Source organism: Stegostoma tigrinum, chromosome 18 (assembly GCF_030684315.1).
Source record: "Stegostoma tigrinum isolate sSteTig4 chromosome 18, sSteTig4.hap1, whole genome shotgun sequence".
Taxonomy (NCBI): domain Eukaryota; kingdom Metazoa; phylum Chordata; class Chondrichthyes; order Orectolobiformes; family Stegostomatidae; genus Stegostoma; species Stegostoma tigrinum.
In genome coordinates, this window is record NC_081371.1 from 20,967,193 (window position 1) to 20,994,809 (window position 27,617).

The following is a 27,617-nucleotide window of genomic DNA, read 5'->3' on the forward strand; positions in this document are numbered from 1 at the left end:
AACACATTGCTCACATTCCACCTGCATCTCTGTCCCCAAATATTAAATCTGTAGCCCAAGTCCTTGTACTTTTGAGTAACTGAGAACAGATTTTCACTGCCTGGCTTATTTAAATATATCATAATCTTATATATCTCAATAAATCTGTCTCCTTTAGTCTAAGGAGAGCAAACCTTGCCTTTTTGTCCTAACTTTGTATCTAAAGCTTTGGATCCTTGGAACCAATCTGGTAAATCTCTGCACCTTTTGAAATGTCTTCACAAAGTCCTAGAGAGTAGTAACCAGGGCTGGACACAACACACAGACTGGGGCCTTACCAAAACATCACATAGGTTTGGCGTACCTTTCATACTCTTTTACTCAATTGCGCTCTTTATGCAAAGTATAAAACCTCATTTGCTAGCCATTCTGTCAATAAGACCAACAACCTTCAATGATCAATATTTACGTATTACCAGATCCTGACATTCCTGCAAACATTTCTCATTAAGTCTGTTTTGCTTTTCCTCATTCCTTCTGTCAAAATACATCACTTCAGAATTCTATTAAATTCAATTTGCTATGTCTGCTCATTCAAAATGACCTCAATGATAACAAATGGACTTTGTTCTTATCCTTCATGGAAATACTTTCATTCTACAATGTCTTCCCTTGTCATGATTGCCACTGCACCTCCCTTTGTTTTTGTATCAACATTTAGTAGACAGTCCCCTGTTCACTGACACTCAGTTTGTGTCCTGCCACGTCCATTTGGCTCTTGACCTCATCACAACATTGTTCCAAACATGGCATAAAAAGTTGGGCTGTAGAGGGGAAATAAGGGTGACTGCTCTTGATCAAACAACATTTGGCCAAGTGTAACATCAAGAAGCCCTGACAAAATGGAACTCAGTCGGAATCAGGGAAAACCTTTGCTGGCTGTAATTATTGTCTGCCACAAGGAAAGATAGTTGTAGTTTTTAAGAAGTTAATTTTCTCAGCTCTAGGACATTTATGCAGGAGTTCTGAGGATAGTGTCCTCGTCTCAGTCATCTCAGCTGCTTCATCAATGATCTTTCTCCATCATTAAGTCAGAGGTAGCGATGTTCTCTGATGCGTTCACTGTGCTCAGTGCCATTTATGGCTCCTCAAATACTTGAGCAATCCGCGTCCAAACACAACATGACCTAGACAACATGCAGGCTTGGGCTGACAAAGAGGAAGTGACATTCCTTCTACACAACACCAGGCAAAGACCATCTCCAACAAGAGAGAATCCATTGCCCCTTCATATTCAATGGCATTACCACCACTGAATCCAACACTGTCAACATCTTGGTTGCTGTTAATGAGAAATTGAACTGGACCAGCCAAATAAATATAGTGGCTACAACAGCAGGTCAAAAGCTGGGAAATTTGTCGTAGGCAGTGCACCTCATCACTTTTGAAAGCCTATCTGATATTAACGAAGCACAACTCAGGCATTTGATAGAACACTTCTCACTTCTCTGGATGAGTACACCAGTGGTACTCCATGTAGCAGTGTGTCCCATCCACAAGATGTACTGTATACATTCACCATGACTCCCTAGTCATCAGCTTCCAAACCCACAAACACCAGTGTCTTGAAAGTCATTGGCAGCAGATGCATGCCATCATAAGATTCCCCTCTAAACCACTCCCATCCTGAATTGGAAATTTAGCACAGTTCTTTCAGTGTTGCTGGGTCAAAATTCTCGAACTCCCTCAGATGGCATTGTGGGTGTACTTAAAGCTGAGGCACTCACCTGTTCAAAAAAACCAGCTCATCAACATCTTAAAAGCCACTACGAATGGGTAATAAATGTTCAAGCCAGGGACGCCCACATGAATGAATTAAGCGTTTATTTTAATTTTGGGAATAGGATAATTAGGCCTTAAAGTAGTTTGAAAATAATGGTTCTTGGGTATAAAATTTTGTCCACTGTAGGTCAGCAAAGATAGTGGTGATGGGAGAATAGGACTTTATGCAAGTACAGACAGAGAAAGCAAAGCTGTTATGATCTAGAATGCACTGTCTGAAGATGCAAGCAGACCCAGTCATTTTTTTGAATATATCTAATTTCTATTCAAAAATAAAGGAAATTTTACAGGCATTTGAAAAGGATCGTTAGTTCCCGTTGGATTAATGGGTAGCACTTTATAGAGCTGGGACAGGTATAGTGAAGGAAATGATCTTATCCTGTGCAATCTAATTCTTTAATATTCCCAGTTAGTCTGCGTGAAGAGTGCTTGCTTCAGCTGATTTCAGTTGTGTTGATTTTCAGAACACTAAAGGAGCAAGCTTTAATGATAATAATTTGGATGATTTTCATTTTAAGTTGCCCATAAATGGGAATGAGATATTAACAGGTTTTAGTTGCATCCTACTGTCCCTATTCTCAAGTATTATGCGTGTTCTATTAGAGGTGAGAGGGGGAAAGTTTAGGGGAGAAGTACAGGGAGGTTGGTGGATGTCTGGAACGCACTGTTTGTGGAGGTGGTGGAGGTGGCATATTTAAGGTTTATGTTGATAGACTCATGAACATGAGGCAAACAGAGAGGGATAGACACCATGCGTGGGAATGCATGGTGGGCCTAAATAAGGATTGGGAATTGGCGGAGGCTTGGTGGGTCTGTATTGCATTTTATTATTGTGTTGTATTGAATAGGTGAATGAGTAAAATGCTGTATCCTTTCTTTAGGTAACCTAAACATTTGGTCAAATTCTGAACTGGTTCTCTTCTGTTTTCATGTGATAGAGAGTGTACTTTTGCTATGTTGGAATTTTACAGAATCCAGTATTCTTCTGCAGCTGGTACTGAGTTCAGTTGAGATGATCAAAAATCTTATTTCTTATTGTTAAAACTTATGTTATAGACAGATGAAGGAACAAAGTAAGAAGTTGGCCAATCTGAAACACAAAGAACAGGTGGAGAAGAAAAGAAATGCCCAGTTGCTGGAGGAGGCACGCCGAAGAGAAGACAATTTAGCTGATGACTCCCATCAGCTCCAGGTACCAAGCCCTTTCACATTGATTTTAGTTGTAATTCAGCAGATTTTGTGTCTCTGCAGCAGCTTCAGACATGTCATTATTTTTGTTGCTTGGAAACTTATTACCTGCTATTTTTCAAGAAATGAATTACCTTGTCTCTCGACAAGGCTGAGGGTAAATATACCTTCAGTATTGTGGAACATTCCATCATTTGGGAATGGTTAAAACAAATACATTTCTGCCAGCTGATAGGAAGAAGAAGTCACTATTGGCCCTGAGCACTCAGCCACTAGTGGTGAATTTGTAACAAGTTAGTTTTCAGAAAACTTTGCCATAATGTTCAGACAAAGGCTGAATTGAAACCATGGATCTCCCCATGAGAAGTGTAATCCAGATGCAAAACTGTTTAAAGAGAATGAATTTTATGCAGACCCAAGGCCAGATTCTTTTACAGTGATACTTAAGGTGGCTAAGTGAATGCGAAACTTGTGTCTTCGTATTGTTTCAGCGTTTTTTGTTAATCTGTGAGATCTTTTTTTCCATGGTCTTTCACCTTCCTACTCTGCAATGTCAACTAATCCTGTAAAGGCCCTATCACCTGAGACCTCTATTGTCCACTGACTCTGGCCTTTTTTGTATCCCTGTCTTCTTTCACCTTACTTTTAGCATGGTTAATTCCTTTGACTGGACCCTGCACTCTAGAATTTCCTCTCCAAACCAACCATTCCTGCTAATCCCTTCTGTGGTTTATGTGAAATCCTTGGGATGATTTTCTTTGTAAATACCATAATGTAAATACAAGTTATAAGTTATTGTAAAGACCTGCAAACATTACAGTTGATTAATTTCTTTTATTTTCAAAACACAAAAATTGAAGTATATAGGGAACAAATTTTGCTGTAGAGGATATGAAAAGCAAATTGTTCTAACATGCAGGATTTTAAATTTTCTGCAAGACAAGTTGCTAAATGTGTATGATGATAATGCCATAGAGATGGAAATAGTTCATCTTTGTCCTAAGTGAACAGGGTAAGCAACTGTGCAACTACTTAACCAATCATCTTGAAGGATTGTGAATTAATGAAAGTAAAAACAGTACAGCACAGGAACAGGCCCTTAAGCCCACCAAGCCTGTGCTAACACAACAGCTGTCTAAACTGAAAACCCCTTGCATCTACATGGCCTGTATCGACTTATTCTCTGCCTGTTCATGCAACTGTCATGATGCCTCTTAACCATTCTAATGTATCTGTGTCTACCACCTCCTGTGGCAGCATAATTCAGGCACTTACCACCCACTATGTTTAAAAAATACTTGCCTTTCACGTCTTCTTTAAAATCCCTTCTCTCCTGCAACTGATCTCACATTCAATTCACCTGCTCTTAATTAAACTTCTTTCTCACACAAATTAAGAGAGGTGTGGATAAAATGGACAGTTGGAGTCTTTTTCTCTGGGTATAAATGTCAATTACGAGGTTGAAGGTAAAAGAGAGAAAGTTCATGCACCAGAATGCCCAGATCCCTCTGCATCTTGGATCTCTGCAACTTTTCCCAATTTAAATAATATGCTTGTTTTTTGTTCTTACTACCAAAATGAACAATTTCACATTTTTACACAAATTTGTTTTGTGGAATCTTTGTCAAACCCCATTAACTTTGTACCCTCCTTATGTCTTCCTAATAACTTAAATTTCCTATCCATCTTTGTATCATCAGTAAATTTGGCAGCTATACCTTTTTCCCTTCATTCAAGTCATTTGTATGAATTGTAAAATGTTGAGGTCCCTGTAGCAATCCCACATGTTCCATCTTGCCAACCTGAAAAAGACCCATTGACATTTAATCTCTGTTCCCATTCACTGGCCAGTCTTCTTTGCATGCCAATTACCACTACGCAATGTGATTTTATTTTCTGCAATAACCTTTGATGTAGCACTTTTTCAGATGTCTTCTGGAAACCTAATTATAGTATATTCATTGGTTCCCTTTTATCTACAGAACCTGTTACTTCTGCAAAGGACTCCAATATATTGGGGAAAATAATTTTCCTTTCACAAGATTATTTGACTCCACTTGAATACCTTGAATTTATCTTAAGTGCCCTGTCAAAACTTCCTGAATAATAGTTTTTTTTTATTTTTCCGTCAAGAATGTTAAGCTAAATGGCCTGGTCTTTGCTGTTTTCTGCTACCTTCCTTTTTGAACAAAGAGTTACATTTGCTATCTTCGAATTTAATGGGACTTTCCCCAAGTCTAGACAGTGTGCAAAATTGAAACCAATATGTCAACTAACTATTTCAATCAATACTTCTTTTAAGACTTCAGGATTTCTGTAAGGCAGTTTTCAACCTGCAGCGCTGACTATTAACTCATTACCACTTTCTGTGGTGATTGTAATTTTCCTGAGTTCTTCCTTCCCTTCATTTCCTAATTTATGGCTGTTTCCGGGATGTTATTCATAACCCTTATGAATCCTGATGTAACATTCCTGCTCAATTTATCTGCCACTTCCTTATTTTCCGTTATAAATTCTCTGGACCATAGCACAAACGTTCACTTTTTTAACATTTAAATATTTAAAGAAGCTCATGTTATCTGTTTTACTCTTTCTAGCTGAGTTCCTTTTGTACTCTAGCTTTTCTCTCCTTAATATTTTAATTACTCACTATTTTATATTTTAAATTAAATTACTGACCCGCAGCCTAGCTTTGTACAATTATATGTTTATCCTATATATTGGTATTCCCTTTAGCTTTTCTCATTAACCATGAATTGTGGGTCTGTCCCATGAATTATTCTTCCTATTTGGAATGTACCTTGTGTATTTAGAAACATTCACTTAAATGTCTGCCACTACACTCTGTTGATCTGTCCTTTAATTTGCCAATTAACTTCAATAACTGCATTTTTGTTAAATTACAAAAAAGTGTGCTTGATCCCACTCTTCTCTCCTTCACACTGAATGTAAACTTCAATTCTAATAAAGTTGCTGCTATCTAGGCCATCTTTGCTGTGGGATCATTGCTATTTGTTGCACAATTCCAATTCCGGTATTGCCCGCTTTCTGGCTCCAGAACATGTTGTTCTAAGTATCTAGAAAGCATACTGTAAGTCTTCATCTAGGTAGTTCAGAGAATGCTTACTAGACTGATGTGTGGAATGAATGGATCATCTCATGAGGAAAGGTTAGACAGACTAGGATTGTTTCAACTGAAGTGTAAAAGAACAAGGAGTGACATCACTGAAATGTATAATATCCTGAAAAGGTATTGACAATGTGGACATATAAGAACATAAGAACTCGGAGCAGGAATAGGCCCTCTGGCCCCTCGAGCCTGCCTGCCATTTAATAAGATCACAGTTGATCTTTTTGAGACTCAGCTCCGCTTACCCGGCAACTCACCATAACCCTTAATTTCTTTCCTGTTCAAAAATTTATCTAGCCTTGCTTCAAAAACATTCAGCGAGGTAACTTCAACCGCTTCAATGGGCAGGGAATTCCACAGATTCACAACCCTTTGGGTGAAGAAGTTCCTCCTGACCTCAGTCCTACATCTGCTTCCCTTCATTTTGAGGCGATGCCCTCTAATCCTAGTTTTACCTGCTAGCGGAAACACAGTAAATGCACCTCATGAAAAGATAGTTAAGGATATATAGGCCTGCTCAATGAAAGAGTGCAAAATTCCCTAATCAATTAAACAAATCCATGCATATGATCTCATAAAGACATACTCTTGATTTTTAAATCAAATGTCATAGTTCACTCTCTGCTGAGATGATTTAACAACTTAATTTGCATCTGGTCTTATTGCTTCATCTGGTGACATCTAATATGTTGTTTACAGAAGAAAGTTCATACCAATGTCTGTCTGACATTTATAGCAATCTGCTACCAATCTCTCTGTCAATCCAATGTCAATTTTTTTGCCTTTTTTTGACCTTTGCCCACTGACTCCCTGCCTCCACCTTATCTATTCCCTTCAAAATTTTATATGTTTCTATAAGATCTCCCCTCATTCTTCTGATTCCAGTGAGTATAATCCCAGCTGACTCAGTCTCTCCTCATAATCCAACCCTCTCAACTCTGGAATCAACTGAGTGAATCTCCTCTGCACCCCCTCCAGTGTTAGTATATCTCTTCTCAAGTAAGGAGACCAAAACTGCACACAATACTCCAGGTGTGGCCTCACCAGGACCCTATACAGCTGCAACATAGCCTCCCGGTTTTTAAACTCTATCCCTCTAGCAATGGCAGACAAAATTCCATTTGCCTTTTTAATCACCTGCTGCACCTGCAATCTCACCTTCAGCGATTCATGCACAAAGACACCCAAGTCCCTCTGCACATCAGTGTGCTGCAAATTTTTACCATTTAAAACATAGTTCATTTTGCTGTTATTCCTACCAAAATGGATGACCTCACACTTATCAACATTGTACTCCATCTGCCAGACCTTTGCCCACTGACTTAGACTATCTATACCCCTCTGCAGACTTTCAGTGTCTTATGCACGCTTTGCTGTACCACTCACCTTAGTGTCATCTGCAAATTTTGACACACCACACTTAGTCCCCAACTCTAAATCATCTATATAAATTGTAAATTGAGGTCCCAACACTGATCCCTGAGGCACACCACTAGCCACTGACCGCCAACCAGAAACATCCATTTATCGCTACTCTCTGCTTTCTACTGGTCAACCAATCCTCTATCAATGCCAGTACGTTACCTGTAATGCCATGCAATGTAATCTTATGTAGCAGTCTTTGATGTGGCACCTTGTCAATGTAAACATGTTAAGAATGTTTCCTGTTTTGGGTGAATCTTGAACTAAAGGACATTGCTCTAATATTAGAGTTTTCTCTTAGAAGCATGTGTGATCCACATGAGAAGGCATGAGAATTAAGCATCATGAGGGGTAGGTAGGAATGTGAATTTCATAACACAAACAGTTCAAGGTGGTGAATGGCCTACTTCTGCCTCCAATTCATATGATCAAAAACTGACAGCCAATAGAATGTTGAGAAAAAAATAGAGTGGTGCAGGGTTAGAACCCTTGAGCACGATATTGATTTTATTGTAGGTGTGGACTATAAGGTTATTGCAGGAAATATGTTGGTTATGTTGAAGCAAGTAATTGATGGGATAATTGTACAGAAAAACTATGACAGGAAAGACAGTGGAAATAGCTCCTAGAATCCCTACAGTGGAGAAGCTGGCCATTTGATCTATCTAGTCCACACCGACCCTCCAAAGAGCATCCCACTGGAACCCACATCCTGTACCCTATCCCTGTAACTCTGGATTTCCCGTGGCCAATCCACTTAACCTGCACCTTTTTGAACTGTGGGAAGGAACCCACGTGGACACAGGGAAATTGCGCAAACTCTGCACAGATAGTTGCTCGAGGGTGGAATTGAACCCGTTTCCCTGGCACTGTGAAGCCATAGTGCTATCCACTGAGCCACTGTGCTGCCGTTATGCAGTGGGAAGACCACACTCTGATTGCAGTGCTCTACAATACTATTTCTTTTAGACAATATAAATACTACCATTGTGAATATTGTATCTCCCCCATCCTCCCACCAAAAAACTTGTAAGTTGCTATTTAAAGACATTTAAATTGTATTTAATGGCAGCTTCTAAGTACTTAGGACTTGTTCCTCACCACATGGCTGTCATTAACATTAGTTTTATAGTTTGTTGCTGCAGGGCGCTACAAATTTAATAGAAACAGAACGTTACGTTTAGGTTTCAAACCATTGGAATGCCCAGAACTGTGTGCATAAAGCTTAAACAGTTTTCAGGTATTGCTTGGTATCCCAAGCCAGGGCACCATTAACCTTGTTTTACCACAGATGCTAATTTCATTTCCAGCAATACAAATCGTTTTTCTATCAAAAATGAAGAAATTTGTTTCTTGTTTTCATTGCAGTTCTCAGTCACTTAACATACCATTGCCATTGCAGTTTTAATAACATGGAACAGCAGGCATAACAGCATGCTGTGGTAATGGGTCAAGAAGATATAAAGCCACACTAACATGGCAACAGTATTTGAAAGGTGATCTTCAAATTCTGCTAACATAAAGCAGCTCCTGAAATAGTCAGGGGTAAAAAAAATGACAGAAAAAAAGTTGACATTGGATTGACAGAGAGATTGGTAGCAGATTGCTGTAAATGCCAGACAGACATTGGTATGAACTTTCTTCTGTAAACAACATATTAGATGTCACCAGATGAAGCAATAAGACCAGATGCAAATGTAAGCTGTTACATCACCTCAGCAGAGAGTGAACTATGACATTATTTAAAAATCAAGAGTATGTCTTTATGAGATCATATGCATGGATTTGTTTAATTGATTATGGAATTTTGCACTCTTGCATTCAGCAGGTCTATATAACCTCAACTATCTTTTTCATGAGTTGCATTTACTGAACAGGACAGTGTTTCATGTGTATGCCCATTATATGTTTAAGAACCAGTAAATACTTTTGCACACCCAGATTCATAACTATTCGCACATTTACTCTTCATTTCCTATAATTTTCATATTTAACTATTAGACTTTAATATATAAAGTAAGTGACATGATAGTACTGCATGGGTTTAGTAGATCGTGACCGTGATGGGAGGAATGCGCTGATAATCAAGCCCCACTGCTCCACTAGGTGCGTCTTTAGTGTAAATATTGATTTATTTCAATAGTGTTTTCTGAAGGATAACTATAAAGGATATTCAAACTCTGTTTCTTTGCAAGAATTCACATTTTAAGCAAAATTCTTACTGTTTAAGAATTAAGCGGAGCAAGTACTCTTAAAAAAAACTCAAGATGCCACTCCCTTTCTGTTTCTACTTTTACCTAAGAGTTCCTCATCACAGGATATTGAAGTATCCTTTGCTTCTCCAGGGACCAAACCAAGGCATCCCACTTAGTTAGAAGTTTATTTTGACATTCTCTATTCATCAATTAAACTTCAAGAGCACTCTTTCCAAGGATCCCACTGCAAGTCACTTCTACTAGCTTTATCATACAGATCAGACAATTTTGATTCCTCATGATCTTGGACGTTTCAGACTGGGAATGGATACCCATTGCAAATGGCCTTTAGAGTCTCTGAATCAGAAACACCCTAAATTTCCTTAATGTGCTACCCATTTCTGTGTACTAGCAGATGCATCGCTGCCTTCTCAAAGTCTTCCATGTTGACAGTCTATGTGAGAAAGAACATGGATAAACATTTGGCTCAAAAATAGCCAGATTCTTTCCACTTAGCTTACAGTCCATGCTGGACTCAAGTTCACTCTGTGAAGCCTATTTGTTGAAAGATAACTGTCAGTTCCTTCTATCTGCAAATGTCAATCCATTAATTCCACCCTCTGAGAACAGGGTGTGAAGAAGCAACAGCAGATTGACAGTCCAGTTTAAATTGAAAGTAACTGAAATTGCAGACCAGGCAAATAATTATGCAACAGTGGAGAATCCAAATATTGGAGAAGATTGGGCATTGGACAAATATGTCTACATTACTTAGGAAGCTTAGCTTAGAAAATTACGTTGTAAATTATGTTAATGACAATCACTAGAATTGAGTTTGTTTCTCATGTCCTTGCTCTGAAATGAACATTGCGAATTTCAGCCCTGGATGATGTACCAGACTTTTATGTATGACACTAGAAGATCAAAAGTTCCTAACTCCTGGGAGAACTTGATTACAGGCCTATCACATTTTTACAGATTATAATTAAATAAAAAAATAGTGTATATAGACTGGCCTATGTTATGAACATGGATGAGGAACTCATGAACTTTGACACGGTCAAATAGTGAGCCAAATTGAAAGGAACCAGTGTTAATGAAGACAACTATCCATGACTGTTCTTTTGTTGTGCGTGTCTACTGGGACATGACGTAAGGCATTTGTGATATGGAAGAGAAAATTCATCCCAAAGAAATAGTCACATATGTTCACAAGAAAGGATACATGGATAAAGATGGCTTGAAAATACAGGTTAAGGAAACATTGGAGTGTCCAACTGGGAGTGTTACACAACAATAATAACTACTGATCTGGAACCTCCTCATATCGTATCTAATAAAGAATGTTGCTGAAATTAGATTGTAAAATAAAAAAGTGCAGTGATTCCTGATGGTCTGTCCAGCTTTGATCAATCATTGGATGTCCATCTAAACAAACCTGTCAAGGATACCATTGGAAAATTGTAGAATTATGGATGATCTGAAAAGACATCAGTAATGGGAGGTGAAGTAAAGGCTGCAACATTAGCAAACCTGTGTGAATAGGTTGTTGACGCCTGGGATGAAATCAGAATGAAGTTTGTCAGCAAATTATTACAGAAATGTGGACTGTCCACTGCAGGTGATGGGACAGAAGATTGTCATTCTTGGAATGATGTGGCTGATGATTGTGCATAAGCATGAAGTTGATGGTCCATTTGATGCAATTTCAGAATCATTTATTAGCTTCTGAAAGTGAGGAAGAGGAAGGTTATTATGGATTTTCATGTATTTTCTGCTAAGTAATGTTTTTTTCTGTGTTGTGATTAGAAACTGAACTCATAAATTTGAATATGACTATTGTTTTTGAACTTGATGCATTTAATGCACATGTTAATATCTATCTTCTTGGTGGTTATTCATTTGTAAGTAAAAATTGAATAATTGAAACTACTTTTTTTTCCTCATCTTGCTCTACTTTTTGGATGGAGTTGCCAGGAAATGTCTTTGCTCTAGCTGAAGTACCAGCATAAGTATTTGGAAAACAGGATGATTGGAGAGTGGAAAGATGAGTTGTGCAAAAGCTTTGTGTGTTCCCTCATGAGCCTTTTCCATTTTGATTGATTACAAAACAAACACAGCAATGATATTTGACATCTTAAGGGATGTTTTGAAGAGATCCCTGAAGTGTTTCCATTTCCCATCTGAGTCTCTTCTGCCACAATCAAATTCCCCATGGAGCAGTTGCTTTAGGAGTATGGTGTTAGGCAGACGAACAATGTGTCCTGATCAGTGAAACTAGTTTTGAACGATTAGTGCCTTAATTCCAGCTATTTTGGTTTGGAACTGGATACCATTTCTTAACCATCGTTGTTGCAACTGGATTTGGATGAACTCACAAAAATTCCTGTGTGATGCTTCTCCACTGCATTGAAGTATGCTGTAGGGTGTCCAAGTCTCTGAAATGTATACACAGTGCAAGGACCACTGCTATTTTTCAAACCAAAGTCTAAACTCATGGTTTATGATCTGGCTCCTCAAATGGTCTTTTCATCAATTGAAAGTTGACCTGTCATACTGGAGGCAGTCCTGATTTGGTCATGCATACTTGCCTTCATCAAGAGGAAGTTCCCAAAATATCCTAAAAATAGTGCACGTTTTCCAGTGTTGTGCCATTCAGTGAGAAAGGTGGTGTGTTGAAGATGCTGAATGATAGAGAATCTTAGTTTTAAGTGTTTAGGTGAAAAATATTCTTTTCACATACTATTCAGAGAAGTAATTGATAGAAACATGGAGCTCAATTTTTGAGTGAAGGCATATACAGGTATCTGTCAGATACTGGAGCTCACTGACTGATTTTTGAGTGATTTTAACTTTTGAATTATTTGCTAAATTGGCTTTGGAATTAATATGTAAGAGTGTTGAATGTATTTGGGAACCCTCCTAAGCCTTTCACTTTCTAAAAAAAAAAATTAACGTGGTAAACTGGTTTAAAACATGCCATGCTCTGTTCCTCAGTATAACTCATTATATAGTGGTGCAAATCTTCCAATTATTATCATCACCATGAGGACTCCAGGCTGCATTTCTTTGTAAACAGATTACTGTAAAGGTTCAGTTTGACATATACAAGGGAGAGAAGATTTATGAGTGTTAGAAAGTTTAAAACTTCTTTCAAATGAACATGAGAAAATTGACATTTGATATTTGAAAAGGAGAAACACTCTGATTCATCTTAAGCAGTATTAGAATGGCTTGATCATACTATATATAATTGATGCCTTCAACTTGAACCATCTTTTGAAATTTGACAAATTTAAGTCTATCATATTCTTGTTAAATGTGCCATAAAACCATCTTTTTCAAAAAAGACTTGACCTAGTGTACAACAATACAATAAAACTATGGAAGTAGTAGTATTGGGTCCTTGCAGTAAAGAGTCAGTAACAATCATGGATGATTTTAATCTACACATCAATTGGAAAAATCAGATTGGTAATACTGACATAGATAAATTCATAGAATACTTCTGAGAGAGTTTCAGAAATCACTTTCTGGAACCAACAAGAGGTCAGATCATGCTAGACTTGGTATTGGGCAATAAGATGGGATTTAATAATTATTTCCTAGTAACAGCATCTCTAGGCAGAGGCGACAACAAGGTGATTGAAGTTTACATCCAGTTTGAAAGGGAGAAGAGTAGGTCTAAGACTCGTATTTTAAGCTTTAATCAGGCCAACGATGTGGCATTAAAGTAATAGCAGATATTTAAGGGAATATTTCAGAATACTCACTGTCTCTTCTGTTAACAAAATTCAAAAGGGAGCACTCATCACCATTGGTTAAGTAAAGAATTTTAGGAAAACATAAAAACGGCAGAGAATGATGGAAAAGTTATTCAAAAGAAAGAAATTAGAATAGGAGAAGAAGCTCTCTAGACATGTAGAAGTGGATAGCAAGAGTTTCTGTGGGTAATTAAAAGGGAAAGAACAAGTAAAATGAGAGTTGGTTCTGCAAAGAAAGAGAATGGAGTTAAAAGATAACAAGAGAATGGTCAATGAAATGAACCCATATTTGGCTTTTGCCTTCACTATGGAAAATACAACATAAGTTTCACTAATAGCTGTAAAATCAAATGGTAGAAAGAAAAAACAAACTTGGTAAAATTACAATCACTAGAGAAACAGTAGGCAGCAAAATGACGGAGTGACAGCCTGACGAGTCCCCAGGTCCTAATGGACGTTATCCTACGATTTTATCGTAAAAGTAGCGGATGAGGTGTATTTGTATTGGTGTCTATTTTCTGACTCTCACTCGTTTCTGGACAGGTTCATGAGACAAGAAAGTAGCAAATATAATCCTGTACTTGAGAAGAGAGGAAAGCATAGAACAGGAAGCTATAGGCCAGTTAGCTTGATGTTTATTGAGGTGAAGATGTCAAAATCAATCACCAAAGAGGTCGAAGCTGGGCACTTCAAAAAATTCAAGATAATTGAGAAGTGTCAGCATACTTTTGTTGAAGGGAAATCATTTTTAGCCAATTTGTTAGAATTCCTTGAAGCAGCAACATAATTTGTGGTTATGCAGGTACCCTTTGATTTGTTGTACTTAGATTTCCAGAAAGCATGTAACAAGGTTCCACATAAGAGGTTATTGTGCAAAGTAGAAGCACATAGTATAAGGGGTAACATAGTCACATGGATAGAGGATTGGCTGGCTGGTAGAAAACAAAGGGGACATATAAATTGATCTTTTTTTCTAATTTACAGGAAATGATGAATTAGATCTTGCAGGGATTTGTCCTGGGACCTCAGCTTTTTAGATGGCTCAGAGGTAGGGATAGTCCAGTGGCTGAATTTGCAGATAACTCAAAGATAAGTAGAAATTATGTCGTGAAGAGGGCATAGAAGTGTTGTAGACCAATCTAGATAGGTTCGCTACTAAGGCAAAAATCTGGCAGATGGAGTATAATGTGAGAAGATATGAAAATTGAATTGGGCAGGAAGAAAAAAAAAGCAGGGTTTTACCTAAATGAAGAAAAACTTCAGAGCCAGCTAAATATTCTAATTCATGAGTGATAATATGGGGTGTTTCAAATAATTAACGGAGCTAATGGCAAGCTGCCTCTTTATTACAAGAGGAATTGAACATAAAAGTAAGCATATTGTGTTTCAGTAATGGAGACCAGTAGGAAGACAGTAAGGAAGGAAATTGAAGGTGATTCAGAAGAGATTTACTAGATTGGTACCTGGAACTAGTGTTATGTTATGAGGGAAGATTGTTTAGACTTGAATTTAGAAGAGTGAGGTATGACTTGATCGAAGTATATAAAATTTAAGTATTTAATTACGTAACGGTCTTGACATATAGATATGAAAATGATGTTTCCTCTTGTATCGAATTCAGAACTAAGTTCCGAAAAGGAGTCGTTCTGAACTTGAGATATAGTAGGAACTGCAGATGCTGGAGAATCTGAGATAACAAGGTGTAGAGATGGATGAACATAGCAGGCCAAGCAGCATCAGAGGAGCAGGAAAGCTGATGTTTCGGGCCTAGACCCTTCTTCTGAACTTGAAATGTTTACTCTGTTTTTCTCTCCACAGATGCTGCCAGACCTACTGAGTTTCTCCAACACTTTCTGTTTTTATTCCTAAACCAAGACATTGCCTTAACGTTAGGAGCCTTTTTAAGTTAGAATCCTTCCTTATAAGACACTGGTGAGGATTTTGCTTTCTCTCTGAGGTTTGTATGACTTTGCAACTTTCTGCCTCAGTAGGTAGGATGAGTGGGGTCATTAGTATTCTTAAAGCTGAGATAGATTTTTGTTAGGCAAGGGAATCAGATTGTATTGTATTGTATTCGAAATGCAAACAGATCAGCCGTGATTTTATTGAAAAGTGGAGTAGGTCCAACAGGCTGAATGGGCCTACTCATGCTCCTTATTCGTATGTTCCTATAATTAGGTTGATGTTGATGAAGAAAATGTTCCTCTGCTTTTGCAGTCATTTCAATTATCTCCGATGAATGTAGTGATATGAAAGAGAGATGACCAGTGAACTGTCATTGGTAGCTTGTTCTTAAGTTTGCATGTAATTTTTGCACTATTGGAGCTTCTTATGCATGTTCCAATATTTTATCACTGGTTTGAAATAACAAAATATTTAAAAGCTTTGCCCAAAAAGAATTGACATAGAAATAAGGTTGAGGTTTTTGTATTTTTTAACTCTGACATAGATAGAAATGACTCTTTCTGCATCTTGAACAGCTTTTCTTTGGTGGGGAGTCAAGTCTGGTTCAGGTTTCATAACATCTCAGTTGAATTTATGTTGCCATTTGGATTAATTTTCTTAATGTGATTGTGAAGAAAATGGTTAAAATTGAAAATGAAATGAGAATAGCTTAGAAGTTAGAAATAGAAATATTTCTGCAGAAGGGTCTAGGCCCGAAACGCCAGCCTTTCTGCTCCTCTGATGCTGCTTGGCCTGCTGTGTTCATCCAGCTCGACACCTTGTTATCTCAGATTCTCCAGCATCTGCAGTTCTTACTATCTCTGAAACAATCTTTTCATGTTATTGAGTTTTGAATATATGTACTCCTTTGTGAAACTGCCACCACCCCTCCTCTGCAGTATCCTTCTAGTGCTAACAAGCTACAAAATGTACAAGGCCAGTAGACTTCCATCATTGACTCCTTTTAGACCAGTTGAAACTATGCAAAACTGATCTGGGTGAGTTGGTGCTTCCTAATTTTCTATTTATACAGAATGACATCATTTCTATATTTGACCTCTGTTTTGCTCCACCTTGTGTTCCATTATGGAACATTCAGTGGTGGGCACTAGAAAAGGTAAAGTTGTCGTAGTCTTACCAGCCCGTAGCAATGAACCGATGGTGGTTTAACCTGAGGGTCACCACATCTCAGGTAAGGGGAGAGATCGAGAAGGAGAGCCCTCCATTGTAACCTCCGCTGGTGTAGGAATTGAACCCATCACTCTGCATCACAAACCAGCCGTCCAAGTAGCATAGAAACACTGAGTGGGTTTAATGAGCAAGAGGCAGCAAATAAAGATCTGGGCATGATGTGAAAGCCCTGAAAAGTGACATTGAATTGGAAATTTGACACAGTTCCATCCACTTTCTGGTATAAAGTGGGCAGTTTTTAAGACAAATCTCTGCATCTCACCAAAGGACAACTGAATTGTTAGAAAGGCTCAAAGATTAAAATTAATAATTTTCTGGTCAGACAGTAAAAAGGTTTAAAGGATTTCTTGAAGCTGCTGTGAAAGACTATGATGGAAAAGGAGATGGTGAATGATTTCAAAAGGAAATTAGAAGTAAACCTCTCCAGCTTCAGAGATAAAACGAGAGAATAGAACCTGTATGTAGAGATTCAGCATGAATAGTATGGCTGAATGACTGTCTTCTGTAAATGAATGAATTACTTCTGTCAGCCTGAAATCATTAATTTGAAAGTTAATTGCAACCTTTTGAAGTTATTTTCAAGATGTCTTGAAATTATACTCATCTGCAGCTGACATTGCATGGTATCAGTTTTCACTGCAGCACAGAAAAATACTTGTGAAGGAGTGACCTAGATCTCTAACGATCGTAATTCACAAAATTAGCAGGAGGAGTGATCATGGGGCCATAGTAGCACAAGGGACACCAACACCCCCTCCTTTAGGGGTCAAAAACTGCTCCAAAGTCAGAGAGACAGACATCTCCTGCTCAAAGGAGACAATGCCCTCAACTCCAGATGTATAGCCTAAGGGTGATTTGTTTGTTAACCTGTCAGGCACTAGAATGAACGTGGTCTACGTGGATTTTAGCAAAGCTTTTGACAGGACCTCATATGGCAAGCTGGTGCAAGAAGTAAAATCCAACAGCATGTGACAAATTGGATCCAAATTTGACTTAGCAGAAATAATAGGGTAATGATTAAATTGGATGTTTTTGATGGTGGAAGGCTGTTGCTTGTGGGTTCCTCAAAGATTGATACTGCCCATAATTTTTGTAGTCTGTATCAGTGATTAAACTTAGATGAAGAGGGGATGATAAAGATGTTTGTAAGTTGTATAGACAAATGGTGATATTTCCCATTGAAGAGGAAAGCTTTAATTTGCAAGAAGACACAGATGGTCTTGCTGTTGGGCAGCAAAGTAGAAAAGGAACATTGTGAAAAAAAAATAGAAATACATGGGTATCTACATGTCAGGAAAGATAGACAGGCCAAGTCTGTCCTCTCTCGAAAAATGTGAGTAGTATGCTTAAAATTATGGAATGTTTTGAAAGTAAGGGTACAGAGATAATGTTTCCTCTTGTGGGGAAACAACATAAAAGATGCTGCAAATAAAAAAAAATAGTTACGAAGAAAACCCCCGGAGTAATGTGAATGTTGGACTTGCTTCCGCTGGGATTTTTTGAAGTGAATAATATTTAATGCTTTTAAGGAAAAGCTAAAGGGGCATATGATGGTGAAGGCAAATGATGACGTGGAGGTTATGTTGATAGAACTGGATGAGTAAGGATGGAAGGATGCATAAATAAAGTAAAAAACACCAGTGTGGACTGTTTGAATCTAATGACTTGTTTATTTGTTGTATATCCATGCAATGCATTTGGAGATGCAGCAGGACATGGGAATTTCATACATAAAAGAATACTGGGTAATGTGGAGAAACATAGGGACTTAGGAGCATTTATTCTTGGAGAGCTAAAGGTAAAAAGAAGATCAATAATATTGTTAAGAAGGCATGTGCATTGATGGGTGATTTGGTATTCTTGTATCTCTCACAAGACTTGATGTGGAAGAGGAGTCAAAGGTGACATAGTCAATGTGGTCTGCAGAGGAGAGAGGAGTGTTGTGATCATAATTTCCATCTGAAGCTAGCCATAAAAAATGCTGGTGAGCTGCCTTTTGAACCATTTGAGTCTATAAGTGGTAGGTACACGACTACTAGAAAGAATTCCATAGAGTGACAGTAAAGAAACAATGATATAGGTCCAAATCTTGGAGAGGAATTTGCAGATGGTAGTGCTGCCATTCATCCGCTGCCTTTGTGCGTCTAGTTATTAGAGGTTGTAGATTTAGAGAGTGCTGTCAAAGGATTCTTAGTGAATTGTTGCACTGCATCCTATAGATGGTATACATGGTTGCCACCATGTGGCCATGATTGTGGAAGTGAAAACTTAAGGTGATGGATGGGGTACCTATTATGAAGACTGCATTGTCCTGATGGTGTTGGGCTCTTTGTTGTTGGAGCTGCACACATCCAGCCAGGTGGAGAGAATTCCATCACATTTTTTTCTTATGCCGTATAGGTAGTGAATAAGCATTGGAGAGAAAGGGAGTGAGCTACTCCCAGTGGAATTTTTGCCTGCTGTTGGCCAGTGGAACCACATGAAATTGACAGTGGTGGATTCTGCAATGGCGATACCATTGAATGTTAGATGGAGCTGACAAGTCTTTCTTTTGTTGGAGATGGTCATTGCCTGACCCATGGGTGGTGCAAATGTTACCTGCCAATTATCAATCCAAGCCTGGATGTTAGCCAGATCTTTCTGAATGAGAAAACCAATTGACTCAACATCTGAAGAGTCACAAATGATGCTGGACATTGTGCAATCATCAGCAAACATCCCTATTTCTCACTTCGTGGTGCAGATATGGTCATCGTGGAAGCAGTTGTGAAAGCATTGTGCAACCAACTCTTTCTTAGGAACTGCTGCTGTGATTTCTTGGGACTGACCTCCAACAACAGCAAATGCCATCTTTTGTGCCAGGTAGAATCTCAACCACTGAAGTTTTCCCCCAATTTCCTTTGACTTCGGTTTCACAGGCGCCCCGTGATGCCACATCTCATTTAAATGCTGCCTTGATATCAAAAGCTGTCACTCTCACTGCACTTGGGAGTTACGCTCCTCTGTGTATGTTTAGACAAAGGCTGTAATTAAGATTAGGAGCTGAATGGTTCAAACACAATCCCTGCTGAACTTGGATAACAGAGTGCGAAGTTGGATGAACACAGCAGGCCAAGCAGCATCTCAGGAGTACAAAAGCTGACGTTTTAAGCCTCGACCCTTCATCAGAGCTGATGAAGGGTCGAGGCCCGAAGCATCAGCTTTTGTGCTCCTGAGATGCTGCTTGGCCTGCTGTGTTCATCCAGCTTCACGCTTTGTTATCTCGGATTCTCCAGCATCTGCAGTTCCCATTATCCCTGCTGAACTTGGTTGTGTGCTTTTTGTGAGTCATGCAAGAAGATCCCCAGATTCCTATTTGCTGCAGTTTTCCTTTGGTCATTCTTCATTTAAACAATAATGAGCTCCTCTTGTCTTTTTGCCAAAGTGCAGAACCTCATTTCATTTGCCTCAATTTTCTTTACATAATATGGCAATAAACTCCTTTTTCTCTGTTATTGTTAACAGAAAAACAATTCTGCCTTTTATATATTGCTTTAGTTTAAGATTTGACATTCAGCCAGTTTTCTGAAAGAATGGATGCGTGAAGTGTTTCCTTCCATGCTTTTGAAAAAGGTTCCAAAAAAAGAAAGATTTGCATTTACACAGCTCCCACTGATCTCAGGATATTTCAAAGCATTTTATAGCTAATGACATACCTTTGAAGTATAAACCGAAAGAACTGTGGATGCAGTAAATCAGGAACAAAACAAAGTTGCAGGAAAAGCTGAGCAGGTATGGCCGCATTTGTGAAGGGAAAAACAGAGTTAACGTTTCAGGTCCAGTAACCCTTCCTCAGTTCTGAAATTCTCTTGAAGCTCTGAGGAAGGGCCACCAGACCTGAAACATTAACTCTGTTTTATCCTTCATAGATGCTGCTAGACTTGCTCAGCCTCTCTTGCAACTTTGTTTTTATACCTTTTATAATATTATAATGCACTAAACATAACCATCGATTTATGTACAGCAAGTTCCCACTATTCATCTTTAGTCTGTGAAATCTTACGTTCACCTAAGAGGGCCGAAGTTTAACACCTCGTTTGAGAAAACCATACTTGACAGTGTTGTGACTCTACGACCAAAGAGATATTTCCCTCCCCACCATGCCCATCTGCCTTTCATAGGGACCAATCATTCTGTGACTCCCTCATTCACTCCACAGTCCCCACTAATTCCACCACATCCGTCACCTTTCCTTGCAACTGCAGGAAGTGCTACACCTGCCCCCATCACCTCTATCCAAGGCCCAAAGTAAACTTGTCATATCAGACAGGAGTTCATGTGTACATCCTCCAACCTGGTCAACTGTATCTGTTGCTTCCAATGTGGCCTCCTCTACATCAGTGAAACCAAGCGTAGACTTGACATCTGTATCATGGAGCATCTGCGCCCTGTACGCGATAATTGACAACATCTTCTGGTTGCCAACCATTTTAACCCCCCCACTCCCTGGATGACATATACATCTTGGGCCTCCTCCAGTGTCACGATGATGCTACACGCAAACTGGAGGAGCAGCACCTCATATTTCACCTCGACAGCCTACAGCCCGATGGCCTAAACATGGAATTCACCAGTTTTAAAATCTCCCCACCTCTGGCCTCATTCCACGTCCAAACCTCCCTCTTAGTCCCGCCTCCTTGACCTGACACATCTGCCCATCTTCTTCCTCAACCATCTGCCCTACCCTTCCCACCAACCAATCCCCTCTACGCCTAACTGCATCCACCATACCACCTATCTTTCCTGAGCCCCACCCCTCCTCTGTCTATTTATTTAGCAGCTCCCTCCCCATTTCTGAAGAAGGTCCCGAACTGAAACATCAACTTTCCTGTTCCTCTGACCTGCTGTGCACCTCCAGTGCCACACTGTTGTCTCTGCCTCCAGCACCTGCAGTTCTTGCTATTTCCTACTTAACAGTACAACTTGGCCTTTGTATCGCATTGGAGTGCCAGTCTAGATCGTATGCTAAAATCTCTGAAATGGAACTTGAACGCACAACCCCCTGACTTAGAGGCAAGTGTTAAATTGTGTTTAACTCAATGCCTCATGATTGTTCAGATTGTCCATATATATTTCATCTAACACTTAAAACACTGCAGGGTTAGTGGGTATATTTGCTGCAAATTCATAAAGGAATACTGAGCTAACTAGGAGCCAGGAAAACCCTGGCATCCCTGAGCAAAGGAATTGCTTGCGGGTTAATGTGGAATCGCCCACCCACGGCAGCATATGTTCAGGGGTCACATGTATAAAATGAATTGGATATACTTTTAAAAAGGGGGAAAAATAGCCTGTGAGGAAACATAGGGGAGTGTAAGCTTTGCAGTGAAAAGCTCCTTCAAAGAGTCATTGCAGATACAGTGGACTACATTTTATGCTTTATAATTCTGTGCAATGACTGGATAGATAGCTGCCAGATCCTGATGAGGAGTTCATAACTTATGAACTTGACATCATATTGAGTTGTTTGTGGTTATTTATGATTGATATTTGAGGTTTTGTGGCATTCTGAAGAATTTATTCAAACTGAGAATGACACAAAGATGGGAGCAGGATATCGGAAATAGTGAAATAGAAGAGAATAATATTTTAATGAGGTAGCCTTCAAACAAGAGAAAATACTTTATTGGGTATCTTTGGGTAGAAATTCCAGTCAGTTCTTTTAGTGTCATGTGAGGGGAAGTTGCATTTGCACTTAATGTGAGAATCCCAGTCCTGCAGAACTCCAGCTGATAGCTGCAAATATTTCAGCACTTGACAAAAGTAACTAAGGGAGTATGCTGACAACTATCCTCCATAACATTGTAAATGGTTGAAAAATATTTAGCTGCATATCCTTTACACCGTGCTTCAGTTCAGGCGTTCATTAACTCTACAATGTTATAAGAGCTGGTGCCAATTCATCTAATTAGCAACCATAAATTATAAACCCCATCATCTGCTTCAGCTGGGTGATGAGGGAAGATTGCATGATTTTGACTATAATGAATGCAGAAAGAGCATGGAAAAACTCTGCATGTTGGCAGCAACTGTGAGAGTGACATAATTAACAAAATATTAGTCTTAGAGATTTTTTTTCCAGCATTTTCTGCTTTCATTCTAGATTTCCAGCATCCACAGTACTTTGCTTTTATTCTGGTGCATAATTTCAGCTGTCTGCGCCAGTTGATTGTTTCATTTAAGTAATGTATTCAATGTTGTTAAAGGAAACAGAGTACAATGCCTATGATATGCATGGCCTTAGGGAATATTGAACATCAAAGATAATCCGCTATGAGGAGCACTCAACTTGTCCTCCCTACCTCCCCACCTACACTCACCTTTCCTGGCTCCATCCCTGCCTCTTCAACTTGTCTGTCTCCTCTCCACCTATCTTCTCTATCCGTCTTCAATCTGCCTCCCCCCCTCCCTAATTATTTCAGAACCTTTTGCCCCCTCCCCATTTCTGATGACGGGTCTAGGCCCCGAAACATCAGCCTCCTGCTCCTAAGATGCTGCTAGGCCTTTTGTGTTCATCCAGCTCCACACCTTGTTATCTCTAAAGTTTTGGGAGATGGACAGAGCAGGGGGATTATGTAGACTGCGAGCTAGTAGGCACTTAGGCGCTTAACTGTAACTCAGAACCTCTTGGGTTGTGAGGTTGGTAGGTTTACCGGGTGGGTACATTTCCTGATTCAGTGGCAATAATTCACTTTGTTAATCATGTAAATATGAGCAAGAGTGTACTTTCTTCTACTGAACTGTGTTTATAAAGTTTTTCAATACATACTTATTAAGATTCACTCGGTTAAAAAGTAGCAGCTTCTTACCAGTTTATTATTAGAGAGTATTCAGATAACCAAAATAGTTTCAATGGATGTAGTTGGGATTTATTGCCTCGCGTCTGCAAAATCATTCTGTAAAATTAAATGGCCCAGAACATTTATTTATGATCTGGGATAGTAGTAAACTGGTAAAGCAGGAACTCTAATTATTCAGAAAAAAACTTCAACAGTCCTCACCTGGGACTATTAAAACATTTTACTGGAATGTAACCATCTCAGTTATGACTATTAGTAACATAGCCTTCGGCAAACCAGCTGGAGCAATGCTGCTGATTCCATATTTTTGTGAACAACACCCACTTCCCAGATCAGCACATGAATGCAAACACAACTACTCGAAGATAAACCTGTGTTTGTATCATGAACAGTTAAAATGTGACTTTATTCCTACCAAGGGATTTGTACGCATGCCCAGTGATAAGTGTTACCCACTGAGATTTGTCTTCTAGAAAATGGGCCTTTTGAATACAGGCTTTCTGTGCATATTTTCAAAATTCATTTACGTATAATTTAAGAAAAAGCTTATATAATACTCCACACATGACGACTGAATTGTTTTTAGCAGAGATAAAGGCTATTTGACCCATTTGTATCTGTGTTGACTCTGCAAGTGTAGCTCAGCTAATCCCATTCCCTTACTTGTTGTCATTATACCGGCAACTTTTATCTCTCTAAGTGCTTTACAATTCCATATTCTCATAGTGGATTTCCAATTCTAACCACTTGCTACGTAAAAGAAGGTTTCCACACTTCTGAACTGTTCTTTTCCTGTTTTTACCTTAAGTCAATATCCTCTGGTTTTCATTACTTCTACCGATGGGAACAGTTTATCTCTCTTTATTCTAAAAAGTTCCCTCATTAACACGTCTATTGAATCTTCTCTCATCCTTTCTAAGGAAAATAAACCCAACTTCTCTAATCTGTCCAAATAAGTCCTTCAACCTCAAACCATTCTCATAAATCATTTTTAAATTGCCCGTAAAGCCTTTGCTGCCTCCCTTAAGTGTGATGCCTAGAATTGGACTCAGTATTCTCCATGAGGCCAAACCAGACTTTTAAAGATGTTCGTTACCCTTTTCCTCTATTAATAAGACCCAGAAGGCTGCACAATCTTCAACCACTTTCCCAAATCTTTAAAGCCTATTAATATATTCATCCTGGAGATCCTCATTTTATACTTTCCTTGACTGAAAAATAACAATTCAACACTCCTCTGTTTCTGTTACTTGGGTAATTTTGTTTTTATCACTAAAGGACTTCAATTTTACTGGGAAGTTAATTAGTGGCAGTTGATCAAGAACACTCTTTGAAAGTTCTTCAATGTCATGACATGACCATCATTAGTCTTTTCTGTTACCTCAAAACACTCAATGAAGTTAATTAAACATGTTTTGCCTTCAACAAAAGGCTATGAAGAATCGGTGGACAAGTGACACTGAGTGAGTTTCTCTTTCAGAGACCCATCACAGATTGGCTTTCTGCTTGGTGTAACAATTCTGTGAAATCTTTGCTGACTTTCCCTAATTAATTCACACTAGCCCCACAGACTGTTAATTATATTTTGGATTATCATCTCTCAAAACGTTCTCAAAACTGAGATTAAACCAGCCCGTTGTTGCTAATTTATCCCTGTACATTCTTTTTAGAATTAGGGTGTTACATATGTAAGTTTCCAGTCCTCAGGCAGCAACTAGTATCTGTGGAGGATGGAAAGGTCATTACCTCTGCCATTTCTAGCCTTATTTGCTTCACAATCTATGAGTGCATCCCACGTTTCCGCTTTTAGTCCTGCCCGTCCTTTTATTATGTCTTCTGTAATCCTCCTTTTTCACTTTGACTTTGGCAGTGTCTTTTTAAAGACAAGCAAAGTACTGGTTTACTACTTAAGCAGTGCTACCTGTCTCCATGTGTAGATATCCATATTGATCCCTAATTAGTCCTATACACTTGTTCTTACAATTTTAGAATTGCATTTATATACTTGTATTTTTTAATCCTCTTTGATACCAGCGGTTAGTCTCTTATTTTTTCTCCTGTTGTGTTCCTGCACATCTGAGCAGATCCAGTGTGTATGCATTGTATTGACTGTGGGGAATGGCTTTTTAAAATATGTTTAAGGTGGAAGCTAGAGAACTGTAGCATCGTGAAGTGATCTGTGGGCTTGCAGTAGAGTGAGGCGCTGAGGTGTCTGTCCTTCACTGAGATGCGTGTGCCCAAGAATGAGACTGATCCTAAAGAATGGTCCATGGTAAGTCTGGTGGGATGAAACTTGCTGATATTGTTATGTAGATGTTTCAGTGATTTCTTGCCATGAGCCCAAAGGAAGAAAATGTCATCAGTATACCTGGTGTATAGCATTGGTTGGAGGTACTGTGCAGTAAAGAGGTCTTGCTCAAACTTGTGCATGAAAATATTAGCATATTGGGGTGCAAGTTTGGTGCCCATGGCCATTCCGTGTGTCTGGTTGAAGAGCTGGTTATCAAAGGTGAAGACTTTGTGGTTGAGGAGAAAGTGGATGGGTTGTAGGTTGGCATCTGGAAATTGGCATTTGTTGGTATTGAGTACTGAGGCAGCGATGCTATTGTCGTGAGGGATGCTGGTGTAGACTGCCGAAACCTCCATTGTGATGAGGAATGTTTCTGGTTCGTTGGTACGTGGGTGCTGAGCTTCTGTAAAAAATCTGTAGTGTCGCAATAGAAGCCGGGGGTTCCTTGTGCAATGGGTTTTAAGATGCCCTCAACGTAGCCAGAGAAGTTCTCATACAAGGTCCTATTGCCTAATACGATGGGAAATCCAGGTGTGTTGGCTTTGTGTATCTTCAGAAAACAATAGAAGCACGCTACATGAGAAGTACATGGGATGAGAGTGCGTAGGATACTCTGAAGGACTGGATCAAGAATCTTGATCAGTTTGTTGAGTTAGTGGGCCTGTTCTTTGGGTGGATCAGCAGGTAGCCTCAAGTCCCTCAGCCATTCCTCATAAGATCTTCCCTCCATACCAGGCAATATCCTGATAAATCTCCTCTGCACCCTTTCCAATGCTTCCACATCCTTCCTCTAATGCGGCAACCAGAACTGTATGCAATACTCCAAGTGCGGCTGAAACATGACCTCATGGCTCCGAAGCTCAATCCCTGTACCAATAAAACCTAAACATCTGTATGCCTTCCTAACAACCCTATCAACGTGGGTGGCAACTTTCAGGGATCTATGCACAGTTTTCGTTAGAGACAAGAAGGTTAAGAGGCAACTCAATAGAGACATACAAGATGATCAGAGGGTGGACAGTGAGAGCCTTTTTCCTCAGATGGTGATGGCTAGCACGAGGGGAGGTAGCTTTAAATTGAGGGGTGACGGATGTCAGAGGTAGGTTCTTTACTCAGAGAGTAGTAAGGGCGTGGAATGCCCTGCTTGCAACGGTAGTAGACTCGCCAACTTTAAGGGCACTTAAATGGTCATTGGATAAACATATGGATGATAATAGAATACTGTAGATTAGGTGGGCTTCAGATTGTTTTCACAGAACGGCGCAACATCGAGGGCCGAAGGGCCTATACTTCACTGTTATGTTCTATGTTCTATGTTCTATTTCTCTGCCTGTAAACTCTACGTCTGTGTGTTCTCCTCTCACAGCAAGGACTGTACACTGAAAGCTTGTGATTTCAAATAAACCTGTTGGATTATAACCTGGTATCTTGTGATTTTGGCTTTGTCCACCCAGGCCAACACCAGCCCCTCCACACAAATGAAATTGGTACTTCTCCAAATAAGTGCTTTTACTTTAGGTTGCTACTTGTAGCATCACTAGATTTTATGACCCCACTGTTGCATAATGTTCCAACTGACATTTGATCCGTTTCCCCATCACATTCCCCAGAACCAGATCCAGCAATTTCTCCTTGTTGGTTTGGAAGCATAATGATCAGGGAAATTCTGGACGTATTTTAGAAACTAATCCTCCCAACATTTGCAGTATTATTTTCCTAGTCTACATTAGGGTAGAGAAAGTCCCCCAATATCACTACTCTATAGATTTCACGTTATCTATAATTTTCACCCGAGTTGGCTCCTCTATAATCTTTAGTATAAATATGTCTTTT

General features: G+C 39.2%; 1 protein-coding gene across 1 annotated transcript in view; it reads left to right on the top strand.

The window, feature by feature from the left end:
- Positions 1-27,617, top strand: part of LOC125460655 (ELKS/Rab6-interacting/CAST family member 1-like) — a 730,867-nt gene that overhangs the window by 212,515 nt on the left and 490,735 nt on the right. The window contains exon 13 of the mRNA XM_059652379.1: positions 2,878-3,013. Coding sequence (XP_059508362.1) covers positions 2,878-3,013 — 136 coding nt within the window. The remainder of the gene's footprint in view (positions 1-2,877; positions 3,014-27,617) is intronic.